We start from the raw sequence: 19,864 nt of genomic DNA, 5'->3' as shown, positions 1-19,864 counted from the left end.
TTGCTAAAAAATACACCAATCCTAATGGTCAGAATCAGGATATGCAGTACATGACATCTGATTTACTGATCACTTACATAGAATTTGGATAGAAGAAAGAATAATAGCAAAATCATTTAAACTTATATACTGCTTCATAGTGCTTTACAGCATTTTCTAAGCAGTTTACAGAGTCAGCATACTCCCCCCAACAATCTGGATCCTCATTTTACTGACCTCAGAAGGATGGAAGGTTGAGTCAACCTTGAGCCGGTCAGGATCGAATCCCTGCCAGTGGGCAGTTAGCCTGCAGTACTGCATTCTAACCATTGCGCCACCAGGGGTCCACATAATATAAGTGGATTGGCAACAAGTGTTGTAATTCAGAAGATTAGAATTTCATCCCATTATTTATCAGAATGCTTATTAGATACTTATTATCTGTTATTTATTATTTATGAGCCTTATAAATACAAATTTCTTATATATATAAAGGAATGAATCTAAATTGTGTGAATATATGTATGTATATGTGTGAATATATGTATGTATATGTGTGAATATATGTATGTATATGTAAACAAGAATATAAGGAATGAAGCCAACAGGATCTTGAAGCACCAAGAAACTGTCACTCAGATTATCTTAAAATTAGATGGTTTGTACTAAGCCTATGGAACAGAGGGTCTCCAAAATTAACAGACAACCCTTTTAGGAAGTCAAACAATTGACTGGCACTTGGCTAACACTGCAGATTTTTATAAGAGAAAATATGCCTAGATATCTAATTTTGTTGCTGGAATCAACTTTAAGGAGATAGCATTGTGGTATTAAAAGGAGCTCCTAAGTTCTCATGAAAGAATGTAGGATGCTAATATAAGGTTGAGATTTTCTCTCCTCTTAAGGGCAAAGTGTAATGGAGTTTCAGGTAAGATGACAATTGCATAATCAGTCGCAAAACTCTACATTATTTGTCACCTCCACTGGCAAAGGAAATTTCAGGCTAATTGGGTCCCAAGATTGACCTATGAGAACCACTTCCCAGGATTTTCCAAGAATGACGCACCACCAGCTCCCTAGTCAGAAGTGGAATTGGAACATCAGAAGCCTAGAAGAAATGGTCTGAGTGAAGAAGGTCAGGATAAAAGGAGACTGCATCTGCAAGTGCTCATAAATAAGGACAAATAGATTGCAGCTACAGAGACAGCAAGGGCCTCCAATTTTGCCAACACATAGATGCGAGCAGAGAATCAATGAAGAAAAAATAGAATGATGAAGACTTGTTCTATTAAAATAAATCAAGCTAGAGCTCTCTAAAGAAACATGGACTCTGCAGCAAGTCCTAAAACTTTCCTCATATATCTAGTCACTTTGTACCTACGCTATTGTTTATTTCAGCAATTAGTTCCTTTGTTAGCTGCTCTTGTTACTACAAGAACATTCCAGTACTTCTATTGTACCACACCATAAATCTACTGCTTTTAGTCCTAATCTCATTGGCCACTGCAACTATTATTTGACATTCTATGGAATTATCCAAGTAGCTGAAGCCACTTAAAAGTCCATTTCATCTTCACCTGTTTTAGAACACTAATAGGCAATTCGAGCATACTTCCTTTCAATTCTTTATTATCTCTTTTTTTCTCATTCTTTTTTGAAAGTGATGCCAAAAATTGAACATGCTCCTCTAAATCTAATGGAACAGTGTAAGTATTATTTCCTAACCTCTGCTAACAAACTGAGCCAAAATATTTTTTTCTAATAATAATACTGATAATTAACTTTTTTAAAATTTTGAGTTCAATCTAAACCAGGGGTGTCAAACTCGGGGCCCGTGGGCTGGATGCATCACACGCTGGCCACCCCCACCCCCATTTTAGCGAAGGGGGAAAAAAAATCACAATATGTCACGTGATGATGTGAGTTTGACACCCCTGATCTAAATCATTCACTCACAGCACAGCTAGAATGGACTACAAATTTTTATTTTCTACCCTTGAGACATATATTGAGTCAGATTTCATGACTCTAAACACCCCCCCACCCCGGCAATAAACCTTCAGAATTTATTTCTCGAAATAACAGAGAAGGATCTTTCAAGACATATGCTGTATCTTTATTAAACATTTTACAAACATTTTGGGGGTAGATATAATGATTACATTATTTAGGGCAGGGAAAAACAGAAACTAAATTTATATTTACTGGTAGACCTTAAGAGTGATTTGCAGTACATTTGCAACATCTCTTCCAATTGTTTAAAAATAGTTACAACTGTAAGATTTTCTTCTGACTAAATCTGGTTACTGAAAGAGTAGTAGTAATAAAAATCTTGGAGCTGACAAGAACGGACTTTCATCTGAAATAACTCAGCATTTAGTTCATTCAGATATTGAATTCAGATCCCTAGGTTCATACCTAGAGATGCTTTCATTTTTAATTCCATCTTTGTATAAAGCCTTGGTTTTACTCCTGTGATTCTAGAAAAGAAACATTAAATAGAACTCACAAGCCTGAATGTAGCCACTTCTGTGCTATGGAACTGACTTCAAATGAAACAGATAATACAATTTTATTTGTTTTGGCAGACAGCTAAAGGCAGTCTAAAAGGAATTTCATTTCTTGATGTGTATACCTATCTTATTTTTGCCTTCAGCAAACAAGTTTTGTTGATTTGTGTGTCTATGTAGCCAGGTACATCTCAGATAAGCAATATCTCTTCCTTTTTTTTAACTACAACCAAAATTGAAGACACGTGTGACATAGTGTTAAGAAAGAAGAAACATACTGTGTGAAATTAAGCAATAAGGTTTTCTGAATTCAGGCTCAAAATTTGTTTTTAATACTCTCTGGAATTACGCCTCCCGGTTCCTCCTCCTCACGTATCTTGATTCCTACTTCACCTCATAAGAATTCTGTACTGCTCTGAAAGCAGCTCTGAATTTCTCCAGTCCTATCATGCTGGCAGCGTTGGAGAGATAAACCAATTTATTTCTTGCTCAAATACAGTGTAGGTGAAATTGCAGGAAAGCTGGTATTTTCTTTTGCAATACTGTGAAATGCTGTGACTTCACAGAGCTTGTGAGCAGTACATTTCCCTAGTGAAGGGCACTCCTGCTTCACCTTGGGTCCAGCTCTTGGATGTAGGCTGCCTTCCTTTAGGGAAAATGCTGGCTTCTCCACTCCACAATAAAGTCGGGGGTTTTTTTCAGGTGGCCACAAAAACACACATTTTCTCCAAGAGCTGACATTACTTTAGGAGACCTTTCCTCCATCTATCCCCACAAAAAGACAGTTGTTGATATCAACCATTCAAGGAATTTGTGATTGAACAAGAGCTTGGACATATTAGATTATTTATACAAATAGCCAAATTAAGAGGAAGAAGCTCTCACAAATTATGAATAAAGAACCTGTTGAAAACTACATCATATATTCACCTTAGGAATCTGGACAGTCCTCTGCAAAAGTGTTGACAATATGAAGCTTTTCATCTGATCTAAATCTGCCCAATGCGGATATGAATGTTTAAATTACCAAAAACATGGATCCTTGAATAGCCTTTCTGGCTCAATTCCTTGCAACTTCCCGTTCTTTGCCTAGTTTTAACAAGCCTTGTTTGGCAACTCCTCAACCCTTTCAATCATTTATAGGAGAGAATCTAGATACTGTACAAACAAGCTCCTTTCCTGGGCGAGTGGTGGCATCACAAGGTGCTTAAATATCCACATCCCATCATTTGAAAGATTCCTCAAGCAGAGAGGAACTAAGTACCCCTGGTCTATGAAAAAGCAAAGGAAGCAAGCGGCAGAAAAAGGTGGAGTGAAAGAAGAGAAAGGATAGCTGGGAGGAAGCTGAAAGAAGGTAGGGAAGAGGGAGGTTGTGTTTTTAAAAAAAACATTGACACCATAATAAAAATCCACTTAAAAAACCAAAACCAAAAAATAGGACACATTAAATGGTTTTATTTTTCCACATGACTGGCCCCTGAGGAAGGAAGATTGGTGTATGGTTAGAGTGGAAGGAGCTGCAAAGAAAGAAGCAAAAGGACCTGACAACAGAGGCCCCTCTCATCTCTGCTCTCGCTCTGTGACCCATCTCTCCCTGCCACAACTCCAGTTTCTTGCTTTTCCCACCCATCACCTGCCCCAGTCCTGACCCCAATAGAAACAGCATTGGATCAAGCTTTCCCCTGTTTAAATAAACAGGATAGAGCAACCAGCAGAGAATAGCAGAAACAGAGACAGGACTAGGTGTAACAAGAGCAGGAACTGAATTCTGTTTCTACAGAAAGCCCAATGTGACCACAAGGCATTTTTAAAAGAAGGAATAATGGCTTCACTTAGCCATACTATATCCTTGGCTTCATAAACGGTGGCTTGGAAGTTGTTGATGTTCAACAACTAAATCTGTGTGTGGATATTCTAGCTTGAGATGGACTCATTCATTAAATGATTTTTATAGAAACCTTTGGTTTAGCCTAAATCAATATCTCTCCATGCCAAGACCAGAATGTGAGAGAAAAGGAGGGAAAAGGGGATCGTGGAAGAGTTCATGCTAACTTGCTTATCCAAAATTTCAAAAACTTGGTGGATGAATACCTAAACAATGCTATGTAAAGTCTTCAGGGGAAAAATATATAAGTAAATTATACAGTGCATTTTCATGATAAGTATAATTTGGTATGGAATTCATAAATAAACATGAACTGTACCAACAGATCTACATAGCTGTCCTTGTCCGCATCCATACAGTACATACCTCTGAATGTACACTATACTACATATATAAAAAATATGCCTTTTTGCATGAGATTGAAAAATGCAAGGATGTTTGTGTGCATATGTGTATGTATACATACAGTACACATAATATATGCATACAAACATTTTAAATTATAGAAATAGGCATGTATGTAATATGCATATTACTATGTGTAAAACTTAGGGCCAGCTTCGTGCAGTGGTTAAGGCCTCAGGAATTTGTGAGTTCTAGCCCTCATTTAGGCACAAAGCCAGCTGGCGCAATCATTTTCACTCAGCCCCTGAGAGAAGGAGGCAATGGCACTTCTGAAATTCTTTGCCTAGAAAACTGCAGAGATTTGTCCAGGGCTCTCTGAGAACTGGATTTGATCGAACATATAAAAATGTGTAAAACTAAACAAATGAATTGGTAAATGTACCTATATGTAAATATTACCTATATGAATAATATATTAACTGTGATGTATGCAAATGGTTGCAGTGGGTCATTTCCAGGCCCTGAGGTCACCTGTGCTGAGAAGACAGTTATTTCCACAGCTATGTGCTCCTTGGCTCATCCACCCATCCTGCTTTCCTACCACCATACCATCTGCATCTTCTCTCCCCTTTTTATAAACCAATAATTTAGCGCCCTTTGCTGGTTTGGTGTATTCTCAGTGCTGTTAACTCTGAGGGGTCAGGACTGGTTACACCCTGAGATGAGCGTCGATTGATTTGTTTCGGCACCATCAGGTAGCTGGAAGGAAAAGGGGCAGGAATGAATGTTAAGAAGTTAAGAGGCCACGTCTGCCCTGCATCACTCCATTTCATCTGTGAGGAGAAACCAAAGGGGTATTAGCATGGAGGGAGGGGGATACACCCTGAATGATTTATCCCTCCCACATGGACCCAAGCCCCAGTGGAGAGTGGGTAAGGTATGAAGCAAGGAAGAGCCAACCTCTCCACGCACCCCAAATAACAGAACAGGAAAGGAGAGGGTGTATCAGTTGCTGACCCAAGGAGGAAGGACATCCCAAGCTGGCAATTCAGTAGCTCTTATCAGGCTTGCCAGGTGAGACTTACTAGGCGTGATCAGGATTCATGATACAAAGAGAAATAGGTTTAAGTCAGGTTCTGTGAAGCTACTCTGAAATAAAAAGTTTCTTCCTTGATCGACCGCCACAACATTACAGGATCCAGTTTTAATTCAGATTCCTCAGCAAGTCCTAGTGTTGGGAAACTAGTTCAGGGAGTGGCAGTTATACCACCCCCACCCCTCACCCCCGCAACTATTCATTAGGAATGAAAAAAGATGGGTTCCAGGATACAGGGGCAGCTTGTAACAGAAAACTGTCCTATTTCTAGTTTTCACAAATATCTCACAAGCCAGAAAATCCAACTCTCCTTAAGCTCAATTTATTAGCATACTTGTGAGTGTTTTTTTTAAAAAATCACACATCCTTTTTAAGAAAAATAATTGAATTATCTTAATTTTTTAAGGGATGCCTACCTCGATTTCCTCTTTTTCCAAGAAAGAGAACAGCTGTCAAGTTTCATCTTAAGGATCTTAGTCTGGATGATGGTACAAGCGCATACATGGCCACATTCAATAAATATGCATAGACATACTTATAAGGCCACTGATATAACACGCACACCATGTGGGCTCTCATACAGGCACTCAAAACTGAAATGTACATATACCCAAATGGCCATACACCCAGTTGAGCTTAGTAGCATTCAAAGCGTATGGTGTGTGTGCAAAAACTCTAACCTCAGCGCCTGAGGACAGCCATTTGGCAGAGTCATTTTCCACTTGCCTCTCCTCTGGGAAGAGGCAGGACCCTTTGTCCTGCTGCCATGGCTACATTCAAAACAGGTTCTCACCTCCCACCACCCAGATGATTTAGCTCTAATATGAAGCATACAAAACCACCTCCAAGCACACACTGAAACATTGAGACATGCATGTGTGTAGATACTGAGAGTCATGTGCATGCACATTAATATGGAAATAGCCATATACCTCACTGCACCATCCATATGGGCATACAATCCATATATGCATGGATGCAATGCATATATATGTATATTATGCAGATCATATGAAGCATGAATATGTATGTATGTATATCCATATGTCTATATAGATATAGATATAGATAAGATAGAGTGTGGGTATATCTTTTAGATCGGGGTCTCCAACCTTGGTCCCTTTAAGATTTGTGGACCAACTCCCAGAGTTCCTCAGCCAGCAAAGCTGGCTGAGGAACTCTGGGAGTTGAAGTCCACAAGTCTTAAAGGGACCAAGGTGGGAGACCCCTGTTTTAGATGGACACTCACATAAGGATTAGCCAAATGCTATAGATCCATACATATGTACAAAAACAAACCTACAACAATCAGAAACATACAGTGCATGTTAGCAACATGTATTTCAAACCCCTGCACCTTCCATATGCAGTCACGGGTGGCCTTATATTGGCCGGAACATTTTTCCCTGAAGGCCTGTTCTGTGATGAATTTTTATTTTTCTTAAATTTGGCTTCAGGGGAGGCGGACTGAAATATGATCCTGGAAAAGACCAATGCTGGCAATATTTAGCTCTAAATGTTTAAAGGTGATGGAGGGATCGGGTAATAATATAAAAAGGAACTGGTATTCAACCTTCATCTAAAATCTGATTAAAAAATTAACTTTTTGCTCAAAAATATTATCCCCCAAATTTAAAAGTAGACCTTTGGGCCCGGTCAGTTACTTGGCACCTGACTTTTCTTTTTGGCAAGAAAAGGTGGAGAAATGAAAACAGTGATCATCCAACACAAGGTGAGTTGACAATGGAACAATTAGGATTCCTCTTGCCCAGCCTTCCAGAACTAATGCATTATATTCAATATATCAATTCTTAGAACTTGGGAATTGGGTGATCTCTTTTATTATTTGAGCCATTGAAATCCCCTGACACAAGAGGCACTACTGTCAAGACTTGTTTCTTGGTTCAGTGCTAAGTAGTATTTTTCCTAAATAGATCCCCTGCTCTGTTCCGGTAGATGGGTGTGCCAGCCTGTGGAATCTCTCCTCCCTGGGTCAGGCAGGGATCTCATTTGGATCAAGAACAGAAACAAGATGATGCATCATAATACAATGAACTCACTGTAGGGGACACAGTCGTATTGGACCTCCAAGTACTTGTAGGTGCCAGGGCAAGGGTCCGGAAAAGCATCTGAGCCAGCCACCACTACACACTGTGTCCGGTTATTGCACCTGAAAGAGAAAGGAAAATGAGGAAATGTTATTAAGGCAGAGACATAATGCAGTTTTAAGGGAAGCCACTAGATGGAACTGACTGACACTTTTAATTGCACTTGTTTTCCAGAACTTAAAAAAAAACCCCACCACTGCACCCATTATTCAAAGCTTCAGATGCAGGTGCTAATCTCAAATAAAACAAAATATGTCTGTCCTAATGTACATATAGGGAGTCCTCCACTCATCCCACAACAGAAATGGTCCGCTGAAAACTTGTCAGAAATAAAAATAAATAAAAATACTCTTCCCTGAAAGAAGGGAAGATAATAGACCGACTATTGTAGTGGCTGGCTATGGTCTGAGAGGGAGATCTCAACACAGAACATCTCAAACAAATTCAAATAAAATTCAAATACTGAAGTTCAGTATTTAATGCCAGTCCAGAAATCTATGCACGCACACAGATGCTTGAGCTATAGTTCTTTCCAGTCAAGATCAAACATGTATTTGTATAAGTCCTGAAGAAGATACGTAACTCCTGTATAGCACTATTGTTTGGACATAGATATTGTCTTATAGGGGCAAAATACAATTCAGTTAGTTCCTCCCCTGCTGTTGGATAATAGGCCCATCCGGCCCAATATAAGAAATGTACTATAAAAAAAATATCGAACTTACTACATCTTAAAACTAGCACAAAATGGGGAAAAATGGGGAAGGGGAAGTGCGGATGAGCAAATTTGATCTGGTACATTTGGGGATCAGGTAATAATGAACATTATTATCTGATCCCCAAATGTAACCAGCCAAATTTGAAAATCTGTATGATTTTTTGTAAAAATTCCTCAACCTATCCTTCCACATACAATCTGACATTTCAAGGAAGCAGCCTCCTCATAGACTATTGCTAAATAATTTGGATCTTAGCAGAATGGAGGTCCAGAAGGGGAACTAAGAATCACGGTCTCCTTATTTCCCACTTCGTTAGCTCCTGCCACCTGCTCTCCTCAAAAGGCTGATGCAACAGGCAAGAGAGGTTGGAGGGGGACTCCCAGGGGCTGTCGGCTGCCAAAGCAACTGGAGCCGGTACCAGCTTAGGCCTACTGGGACCAAACAGGCACCACCTGCTTTCACAGAAGCTCAGTTTACCTGTAAAATAAGTTGGACACAGTTAGGGCAGCAGTGCTTCTAAGGCCTGCACAGCCCCATCAGTCAGTCTCTAGTAAGGTGGTTATAGCATTCTATTTGGAAAATCCACATACTATGTCCCTCATCTCTGAATGTTTCATTCGAAGGGCCGAAACATGAGATTTGAGGAGTGCAGTTCAGAGAAAGACTACAATACATCTGACTGCAAGCTTAGGAGATAGGTCAAGATTAAGAAAAACCTTGTGAGGAAAGAAGAATTGAACACGGTAATAAAATTGTTACTGGTGATTTGGAGTCAAAATTAAGCAATAGACAATTTTCTTGAATCTATGAGATGCACATCCGTTTCTCACCAAGAACTGTGCAAGAGTTGGGAAGTTCTTTCTCTCTCTGAGAAAGTGTTCTTTAGGCAGAGGGAATTTTGCACATAGAAACAATATATATGCATCAAGCTAAAAACTGGCTATTCAAAGAAAGTTTTTTGATTGTATATAACAATGACGGTCAATGTTTTCGGCACTGAGTGCCAAAACCTGAGCGCATGTGTGCCCCGGAACCCGGAAGAGAGCAGCTGGCTGGTGCGCATGCATGCGGCGGCCAGCTGCACTTCCAGGTTCCGTCATGTGCATGTGTGCCAACCAGCTGGTCTTTGCATGAAGTCCAGCTGTCCGGCGCGCATGTATGTGATGGAACCCAGCCTCATACAAGGCCTATAGGCATCAGAATACAAGTACAGTATCTTGAAAACAGTTACTGGTATATTGTTTGCTAACCCTTTGAGTTTTGCAATTGCTGACCTTATACTTTGAATTATCCCATTTCTTCATATAGTAAGCCACTTCAAAATTGTCTAATGGGGAAAACAACATGCGTATGCTATTAATAGCAAAAAGGTATTGAGAAGGTTGGAACACTATCTGGGAAATGAATCCTACTCTGTCACAATTGTAAAATGGAGGCCAGATCTACTGTCCATAAATCAATCAGAGTACAAGAAAGAATAGAACTGGAGTTATTAGAGAATAATAGGAAGCAAAAAGCAAAGTTCACACAGTATAACTGGATGGAAAAATGCATTTCACAGGAGTTAAAATGCAGGAATAGAGCAAACAATTCTATTTTCAGTTGTTGTTTTTGGTTCCTTGAAGTCAGTGTTGACTCTTGGTGACTCCCCGGAGAAGCAGTTTTCTTGGCAAGATTCCAGAAATGGTTTGCCATCTCCTCTTCCTAGGGCTGAGAGAGAGTGATTGGCCCAAGATCATCCAACTGGCTTGATGCCTAAGGTGGAAACAGGTGTCTCAGTCTCCTGGTTTGTAGCCTGGTATCTTGACCCCCACACCAAACTGGCACTCTGTATTTAGTCAGAGATTTTTAGAATTTTTATTGTTTTATTGTCTATGCCAGATTTACGTTTCTCGAATCACACAATGTAAGGATTGGGAATGGGATGTACCATGCAGATCCCCTAATCTAAGCTCCTGTCCAGTGCAGGAATGCACTGCCACAGCATCTCCAACAGATGGCCATCCAGCCTCTTTTTAAATAATTCCAACAGAGGAGGGTCCCAAGACCGTCCCATACCCTGTTGAACAACTCTTCCCATTTTGAAGTCCTTTCTTACGGCCAATCAATATCTACATTGTTCTCATGTAAATAGCTTTTGTCCTATCTTCTGAAATACTCTAAACAATTCTGCCCAGCTTTCTACACAACGGTCCTTCAGATACTTGAAGACAGCCATTAAATTTCCCTGCAGTCTTCTTTTCACCAAATTAAGCATGCTGCCTAATGTTCCTTCTAAAATTTCCCTTCCAGGCTTCTCATCATTTTGGATGCCCCTCTTTTGAACACACTTTAATTTGTCAATGCCCTTCCTAAATTGTAGCACCCAGAACTGGACACAATATTCTAGATTTTGTCTGAACCTATGTAGAACAGAGATGAATGATTACTTTTCTTGGTTCATGTTGATCCTGGGATTCACCAAGACACTCAGGTTCTCTTTGCATGTACTGTTGTTCAGTATGGTTTCTTTCATTCCTATACTCATGCCTTTCATTTTTCTTACTCCGATGAAACACTTTACATTTGTCCCTGTTGAAATGTAGCTTGCTGGTTTGTCTTCCAACTTGTCAAGAGCCTTCTAATTTGATTCCATCTTTTAAAGTCTGTGCCTTTGGGTCATCCATATATAAAATTTATATTTACTAATTTCTCCTCCAAGTCACTTACAAATAAGTCGAACAGTATAGAGCAGGGGTGTCAAACTTAATTTCATTGAATGCTGCATCAGGATTGTATTTGACCTGGGGAGGCCGGGGCAGGGGGCATGACCAGGGTGTGTGTGGCCAACTCAACTTCACTCATGTCAGGGGTGCCCAGGTTGGTGGCCCAAGCACTCTGCCCGTGAAAATGGGCTCCCGAGTTCCGTTTTAGGCTGCGACGGCCTCCTGCAACCCTCTGCCAGAGAAAATGGAGCTCAGGAGGGCCGCACATGGAGATCAGGAGGGTTGCACATGACCCTCACGAGCCCAGTTTTTGGCTGTGACAGTCTCCTGCAACTCTCTGCAAGCGAAAACAGAGCTTGAAAGGACTGCATTTTCGCTGGCAGAGGCACTACAGGCTGGTCCTTTGCTGTTTCCAGAGTGGCCCTGTGAGCCAGGTCTAAGCACCCCATGGGCCGAATCTTGCCCACGGGCCTTGAGTTTGATACCCCTGGTATAGAACCTAAGACAGAGCTTTACAATATGGTGTTCCACACATTCTCCTAGCTTGAATGTGAGTATGATTGTTCAATCAGTCTGTATCTAGCTCATGGCAGTAAAATCTGGCCCATATTAAAAATCTGCTTTAAAAACGGTTCTACACTTTTGCCCGCCCCTTCCAACCAGTCTGTAATTATTTGGATCCTCTTTTTTCCCTTCTAATTCATTCAACTTGTAACCTGCTGTATTTGAGGACTCTTGGTGCTTAATGATGATGATGATGATGATGATGATGTAACAAAAATGTCCATATAATACAAATAAGTTATCTATAAAATAGGCCAATCAAAGCCCAAAGCAAGTAAAAATAATAAACTAAAATAAACCAAAGGACACCTACTCAGGCTATAAAAGCTCTTTGGAAGAGTTTAGTTTTCAGCATTTTCCAAGAGCACACCCAGGGGGACAGCCAGATCTTAATTGGGATGGCGACGCTGTTCCAAAAAAATAGGTCTTCCATGCTTCAGTCCCCCTCATGGAAGTGGCACACTACCAACAGTTTTTCCTAAACAAATGAGTTGGTCAGTTCAATTCAGGCTGGAGAATGCAGCCTTGGAGGTATTTAAGTGTCAAATCATATAGGAATTTATAAGTCTGAACCAACAACTTGAACTGCACCCAGAAGCCTTTTAGAAATTAATGCAGGGCCTTGTAAAATATTCCTGATGATGTGTGCCACTAACAAGCAAGTGGCTGCAGTTTGAACCAATTATAGCTTCTAGATCATCTTAAATGCTGACCCATGTAGAGTTCACTACAGGTGATGCAGGCATGAATTACGATAGCGAGGAACAACATTTGTCCTCTTCCAATCCTCTGGCTCTACACCTGTCCTTAATGATTTTTCAAAGATCACAAAAAGGCATCCGGAAATGAAACCCCTTTAAGACTTTTGGATGCAAATAAACCACTTTTGGAGATTTCAAATATTAAATTGGCCAAACTTTTATCACATTTGTTTTTGCTTATGAGTGACTATTCTGAAAAAAAAGCTTTCTACCTTGGAAGGCAAGAGAAAAATATTGGTTCTAAAATAAATACTGTACAGAGGATGCCGACGATATAAAAGAAACGAAAAACTGCAGTATACTGAATAAAGATGTTCCCATCACTGGCAAAGGGGGGAAAATGGCGTTCTGAATATCTCTGTTTCTAAAGAAACAATCCTAACTCTCAGGTCCATTAATTGGGTTAATTCAGAATTTGGGCAGAATCCAGGGCAAACTGGATCCAAAATCCCTTCAATGTTCTGAAACTCCCAATGTGAGATCACTGGCCACTGCCCACCAGTCAAGAATTGCTAACTTATCCCCCCTTAAAATCGCACATGGTATGAGCAAGAATTGGTAAGGAATTTCCTGGGGAAAAATATTGCCCAATCTGCTATATCTGCTATTTAATTGTGTGTGTGTGTGCGCGTGTGTGTGTGTTTGTCTGGACAAATCTCTGCATTTTTCTTGGCAATGTTTTCAGAAGTGGTTTGTCCATGTATTCTTCCTGGGGCTGAAACAGAGTGATTGCCCAAACTCACCCACCTGGTTTCTATGCCTAAGGCAAGACTAGAACTCACAGTCTCCTAGATTCTAGCTGGATGCATTTAACCACTACTGCAAACCGGCTTTCAAATGAATTCATATACTTCATATATTTAACAGATATTTCATTGAAGCACATTTTAAAAGAAGAAAACATTTAAATAAAGCCATGAGAAAAAAATAAAGCAAAAGAAAAATTGTGTTGTCAGAATTCAGCATCCCTCACCCAAGTTTACACTGATGGTCATGCTGTATATTTTACAACCAGATCTAAATTTCACTTGGTTTCCGTTTAGGGAAAAGGAATGACAGATGCAGCTCACTAAATGGACACTTCATCTCTCACTTGCCTGAAGACAATTGGGAACCTTATGTTTTGACCACATGTCATCCTGCTACACAATGCACTAACAATAGCAACAAGATGCATCCTAATCTCTATGGCAATGGAAAAACAGTTGCTAACCATCTTCCCCATGGCACCTTTTGTATACCTAAATATTGCTATCTTGTTTTTTCTCCAGACTGAACAATTTCAAATTCCTTCAATCTGTCCTCATGAAAGTATGTCTTCAAATACCTGTATCATTCTTGTCGTTCTCCTCTGGATATGTTCTAACCTGATGGTTCTCAACCTGTGGTCCATGAAGCCTTGAAGAAATGTTATGATTTAAATCCTGAGTTAAGCCCGGGGCCATGATCCGTGGCCACAAAAGGTATTTAAAGAGAAACTGTGATGAAGAAAATATTGAGAACCACTGTTCTTCTAATATTCTGGAAATGTAGTGCCCAAGACTGTACACAGTACTCCAGGTAACTAGTGCAGAGAACAGGGGAAGATCTTCATGGATCTTTGAAACAATACTATTTCTAAAGCAGTCCAGAACTGCATTAATCATTTTAGTTGCTATGTCACGCTGCTGGCTCATGGCTTATTGTCACTGATCACACCCAAGTCACTTTCTTACCTAGTGTAGTGCTTCCAAGCCATCTTTTACATGTCCAATGAACTGTCCCTCCCTAAGTGTAATATCTTACTTCTTTCCCTATGAGGACATCTTGTTTTTCTCAGACCAGTCCTCCAACCCATACATATTACTGCAATTGTTTTCTGAGGGTTGGCCAGACCTACCAATGTTGTTTCTTAAATCAATTTGAGAGGTAGCCCACCAATCCTATTGCCCAGGTCATTAATAAAAATGTTAATAGTACTGCCTTGAGATAAATCACTGCCTAGCTACTGCTCTCTAACTTCATCTAGAACAGGGCTGTCAAACTCAAGGCCTACGATGTGGTCGGATTAGGCCAATGGTGCCATCCTGGTCTACCAGTGAGAATAGGAAAGATCAGGCCAGCATAGCTTCAGCCCAGTCTACCCAATGTGAAGAGGAAACATGTCAGCAGTTTGGGGAATGGTGACAAGCTGGCCACAACCACCCAGTTGGCCATGCCCACCCAGTTGGCCAGCCCCAGACGCCAGCCCCCCCCACCTCCCCGAGGTCAACCACAGCCCTCATGCAGCCCAATGAAATTGAGTTTGACATCCGTGATCTAGAGTCATTAATACTGAGTGCAGTTAGCCAGCCAGTTCTAGAGCTTCCCTTATCTAGTGACATCCAAATCCCACTTGTCAATGAGAATGTTCTGGGGAAACCTTGTCAAAAGCATTGCTGAAATCGAGATGGATTCAATCCACACTATTCCTCATTAAAGTAGTTACCTTGTCAAACTACTTAGAAATATTTCCTGGATAGTCTGTGAAAACCTGACCTGTATACATAATGGAAAATGTGGAGACTTCAGGGAATTTTTAATGAGGAATAATAAATAGAATAGCTGATGGCTTGTATAAACTTGAATTATTTTAGGGTCAAAACAATGGAGGTAGACTGGCTGAGATTTAAATTGTTGAGCAGTTGTCATTTTCAATGCTGTGAATTCCAAAGTTTCCTTTGTAATTTATTCTCACCCACCCTTTTCTGCTCATTTACTCCAAAACATATGCACGTTCTGTCTTTTGTTAGCCTCTCCTGGACAAAGTGGGCTCTGATATCTATAATGAAACAGATTTTCAAACATCTTCAGTAAGCTGAAGGTTGTAAGTGGATTTCCTTTTAATTTTATGCAGGGTTCATTATGTGAAATCTAGTTGCAGAAAAAACCTTGGTAAACAGAACCAAATACAACTAGCATATGTCCATAGCTATACTAGATGATGATGATGATAGTATTAAATTCCACCTTTAATTTCAAGTGATCAGGTGGAATATAGGATACCCCTTGTTCATCCTTACAATAAAGAACAGATTCCTTGCACTTTGCTTCAGAGAGTTACCCTGAATTCCAGTATTATGTGAGAATTAACAATAGTCCATGTGCCAAAATTTTAACATTGTACATCAGTATAATTACACTCCTCGCTGTTATTTTTAAGACATTAAATTGCAAAACTGCTCAGATTTTGCTTTTTTGCAACTTCTCCATCTCTACAATATCATTTTTTGGGACTTACTAGCATGACACAGAGAAAGATTATGGAAGAAGGATTGCTCCATAAAATTTCCTGGAGACCTATAAAGCCATTTACCTTTGAGACATGATTTTGAAGGCGTCCGGCAGGTAGCACTGGACATTCTCCATCTGGAAGGGGTCAGCATCACAGATCTTGTCATCTGTGCGACCATAGTTAGCATTCTCCACCATGATGACATCACTGCCTGGGCAACGCAGCTCAATAGGATAGCCCTCGCATGCCAGTTCCCGCCGAACCAGGCCAAAAGGTAAGCCAGCACGGCTTAGGCCTGCTGGAATAAAAAAAATGAGAGAATAAGGGAACAAGTTAGTAGGCAACTCAGCCCTGAAAATCAATTCCATCTTCTGATTGCTGGCTGTAATTTTCTGCCCTGTTTAAGTATTCAACACTACACAGAATAGGAGACAGATAAACCAGAATTTCATTTTTCTCTTATAGTTTGTCTTATATTTTGCTTGCGACTTGCAACATCTCTCTCCACATCTTTTGTTTTCAGTTTCAGTCCTTGATGAGAATGGCAGGGATCTGGAATCCTTTTTACTTTCATTGTGGCACATCTGGGTAGGTCTTAAATGTGAAGCTATGTGTGTCCTGGCACCACCCAAGAACTAAAAAGAAAAAAAAACACCACTGGTTCCTATTAGTTGGGCTGAGCTGCATATTCCACCTAAACTCTACAGATTCAGGTAGGTATGTCTTTAAAAACCCAGACATGTTTTTCATAAAGCTCTTGGCTTCCCACACCACCCACTTTAGAGACAGCAGCTGAGAAAAGGGTCTGAGAAAATTCTTTACAATCCTTTTGAAACCTGCAAGGTTTTGTGAGACTGAAGAGGTGGAGGTGGGAAGTAAACAAGAGAAAAAAACATTTGAAGGCCAAAGATGCCATTAGGAAAGTTTCCAGAAAGATTCATACTAGATGTATCTGTTTATTTTTGATAAAGGGGGATGGGAAAAGATAACAGTGAACACTGAGCTGGAAGTCTACATTTGCTGAATTCTGTCACCATATCTATAAGTCAGAGAGACAATGACACCAAGCATCTATCCCAATAGTTAGATCTTTGGAACTAGTTCCTAGTCATCAGACCATTGTGGTTAAGTATTTATTTTAGAAATCTTTCTACATGAGATAAAAAGATGTGGGGAAGAGGGTATTAGGGTCCAACTATTCCTGGGAATGCTATAGGCAAAAGTTCCAACCTTTTTACCATTTCCCCCCCTCACCCAGATTCATCCTTCCTGTGCTTTGGAATATCTATCTACCTTCAGCGATGACCTTTATCCCAAAGATTTCTCCATTGTAAATTTGCTGTAACTGTATACTAATGTCATGTGATGTTCCAGTTACAATGAAAGCTGTCTCAAAAAGGAGATGACTCATTGCCTACTGCACAGACAACCAACAGGTAACCTCTTTACACCATAGTTCTTGTCCTCTGAATGATAAACTAGAAGGATGAGGCAGTGTTGCTTCTTACCTGGCAGGTGCTGCTTTCATTTTGTGATCAGAATTGCTGAAAGGTAAGTTGCAGCAGCACTATAGTATGCATTCAATCAATCAATCAATCAATCAATCAGAATAGAACGTGAAGGGACCTTGGAGATATTCTAATCCAAGCCCCTGCTCAAGCAGGATACCCTATATCATTTCGGACAGGTGGCTGTCCAGTCTTTTTTTAAAAACCTCTAGTGATGAAGCACCTACAGCTTCTGAAGGCAAGCAGATCCACTGTTAATTGTTTCTCTCCTTGAGTAGTTTCCATCTATTGTTTCTTTTTTTTTTAATTGAAAAAGTTTTAACAAACAAAAACATTTTCCCCCTTTTCCTCCCTCCTTCCCCCTCCCTTTGCCTCCTGACCCCCCCCCCCGGCTTCCCGGGTCAATCACAAGGTATTGTTATACATAAACCAAACATAGAATAACATTTTCCCTTCTAATCCAATTAACCTCATGCAAATATTTTTATTTCCTAACCCCCCCATTATATAAAATAATACATCCTAATTATTCAAAGGCAATCTGATATCTCTTAATCTGATATCTGTTTTCTAAATAATCAATCCATTTTTTCCATTCAATTAAATATCTTTCCTGCATATTGTCTTTCAAAAAGGCTGAGATTCCATCTATTATTTCTTGTCTTGTCTTTTGGTACTTTGGAAAATAAGTTGACCCCCTCTCCTCTTTGTGTTAGCCCCTGCTAGTCCTTCTTTTCTCTAGATTGGCTATAGTAGACCCAATTCCTGCAATCGTCTTCACATGTTTTTGTCTCTAGGCCCTTAATAATCTTAGTTGCTCTTCTTTGCACTTTTTCCAAAGTCTCAACATCTTTTTAGTAACATGGTGACCAAAACTGGATACAGTATTCTAGGAGTGGTCTTACCAAGGATTTGTAAAGCGGTACTAATACTTCACCTGATTTTGATTCTATGCCTCTATTTATACAACCAAGGATTGTATTAGCTTTTTTCATAATTCCTTCAAGGGATGACTAACAAGGACAAGAGCTTGACAAAACGGTAGGATAGCAATGAAACACTTGTATGATCTGGAATACTTTTGTATGCAAACTGATGAGTACATTCCACAGCATCATCCAGGACAAAATGTCCCAGTTGTTCAGAGCTCTATTTGCTTTGGCCTACCTTCTTTCCAGCTGTTCTAGCCACCACAATCTGCCTCACATTGGTTAACATGTCCATTTTTTGTCTCCCAAGGAGAGGTTAGGAAGGTGTTAGTGCATCACCAGGTAAAAATGGCAGGAAGAGCTTAGCAGTGGTTCTTGGGGGCATGTTATGGCCCCATCTGACAGAACATCTGCATTCCTTTTGGGCTTCTTACTTCTTCCTTGCTGGTTGTTCTAAACAGCCAAGAGGCTCCTGCATTCAACTGCAAGGGCAATTGTCAAAGCTTCTAGTGGAAAGCAGACATTAATGGCACTCAGGACTTCAAAGGGAAGATAAGACAGGGGGCTAGAAAGCAAGCATGTCATAGATGCTCTTTGTCTAATTTTTCCTTCCCCCTTGCTGGGTTAATGGAAGAGCCCCGTGGAGGCAGTCTGTAATTAAACCATTAGCTGAGTAACTAACTAGTACAGCCTGGCGCTGGTGTTTGAGTTGTGGGGAGAGCCCAGCAGACAAGAGAAGGTCGGAGCTGAAAAAAACAAGACAACTGAGAATAGTAATACCAGTGGAAGACAGTAAATGAAAAAGGGATGAAAGAGCTGGGCTCCAGTAGAAAAGGAGATGTCAAAGCCATGGATTTTCACACTGGTAGCCTAGGGAGAAGCTCTCTTCAATAAAGATCACAGCCTCCCAACTGCATCCTAATGTATTTGCACTTGCTAAGGCTATGGTGCTGATTTGGTTTCAAGGCAGAGATGCCTAATTATAGGTATTGGAATTGCCCCCAAATAATTGGCAGCCTGAAGTGAAGAACCAGATCCTTTTCACCCACAGTCTACCCAACAGAGGCTGGCTTGTAGCTTCAACACAGCCAACAGAGCAATGTCCTCTGCTGTAACGGAGAATAACAGGCTACTTAAAGGGATGGTATACTTATGTCTGTTCTCCAGCAATTCACACTCACTCCCCTCTCCATCAGTCCTGGTATGTGATCAGAAACTTTCTAAACACTTCACAGGCACCACATTGTGGAGAAACCTTTGTTTCCACCTCCTCATTCCATTAGCTGACTTTACTACAGCTTTTTGCTACGTGACTGTGATTTTGAATAGAAAGATGATCACAGAGTTGGGTACTGTTGCTAGCTCGAAACCCCAAATATCTGTGTCAGAAGCTTTAAAGGCTCCAGCAGTGTGTGACAATGGTCTGCAATGACAATGCCAGCCCTTCTTTGGTCTAATTTCCTATCCTTTCCTTTCGGCCTGGCTGGACTCTTGCTTAACTT

The 19,864-nt window shown here is 40.3% G+C and overlaps 1 protein-coding gene across 7 annotated transcripts in view; it reads right to left on the bottom strand.

Annotated features, from left to right (window-relative positions):
• Positions 1–19,864, bottom strand: part of ADGRL1 (adhesion G protein-coupled receptor L1) — a 167,567-nt gene that overhangs the window by 48,180 nt on the left and 99,523 nt on the right. For 6 of the 7 annotated variants that reach the window (XM_058165646.1, XM_058165641.1, XM_058165643.1 and 3 more), the window contains 2 exons: positions 16,007–16,223; positions 7,876–7,985 (listed from right to left, as the gene is read on the bottom strand). In XM_058165646.1, coding sequence (XP_058021629.1) covers positions 7,876–7,985; positions 16,007–16,223 — 327 coding nt within the window. Of the gene's footprint in view, positions 1–7,875; positions 7,986–16,006; positions 16,224–19,864 lie in introns of those variants that run through there. The other variant, XM_058165647.1, reaches the window with a different exon arrangement.

Source organism: Ahaetulla prasina, chromosome 2 (genome assembly GCF_028640845.1).
Source record: "Ahaetulla prasina isolate Xishuangbanna chromosome 2, ASM2864084v1, whole genome shotgun sequence".
Lineage (NCBI taxonomy): Eukaryota > Metazoa > Chordata > Lepidosauria > Squamata > Colubridae > Ahaetulla > Ahaetulla prasina.
Note: the sequence above shows the minus strand (reverse complement) of the source record. Positions and strands in the feature narration are given on the sequence as shown.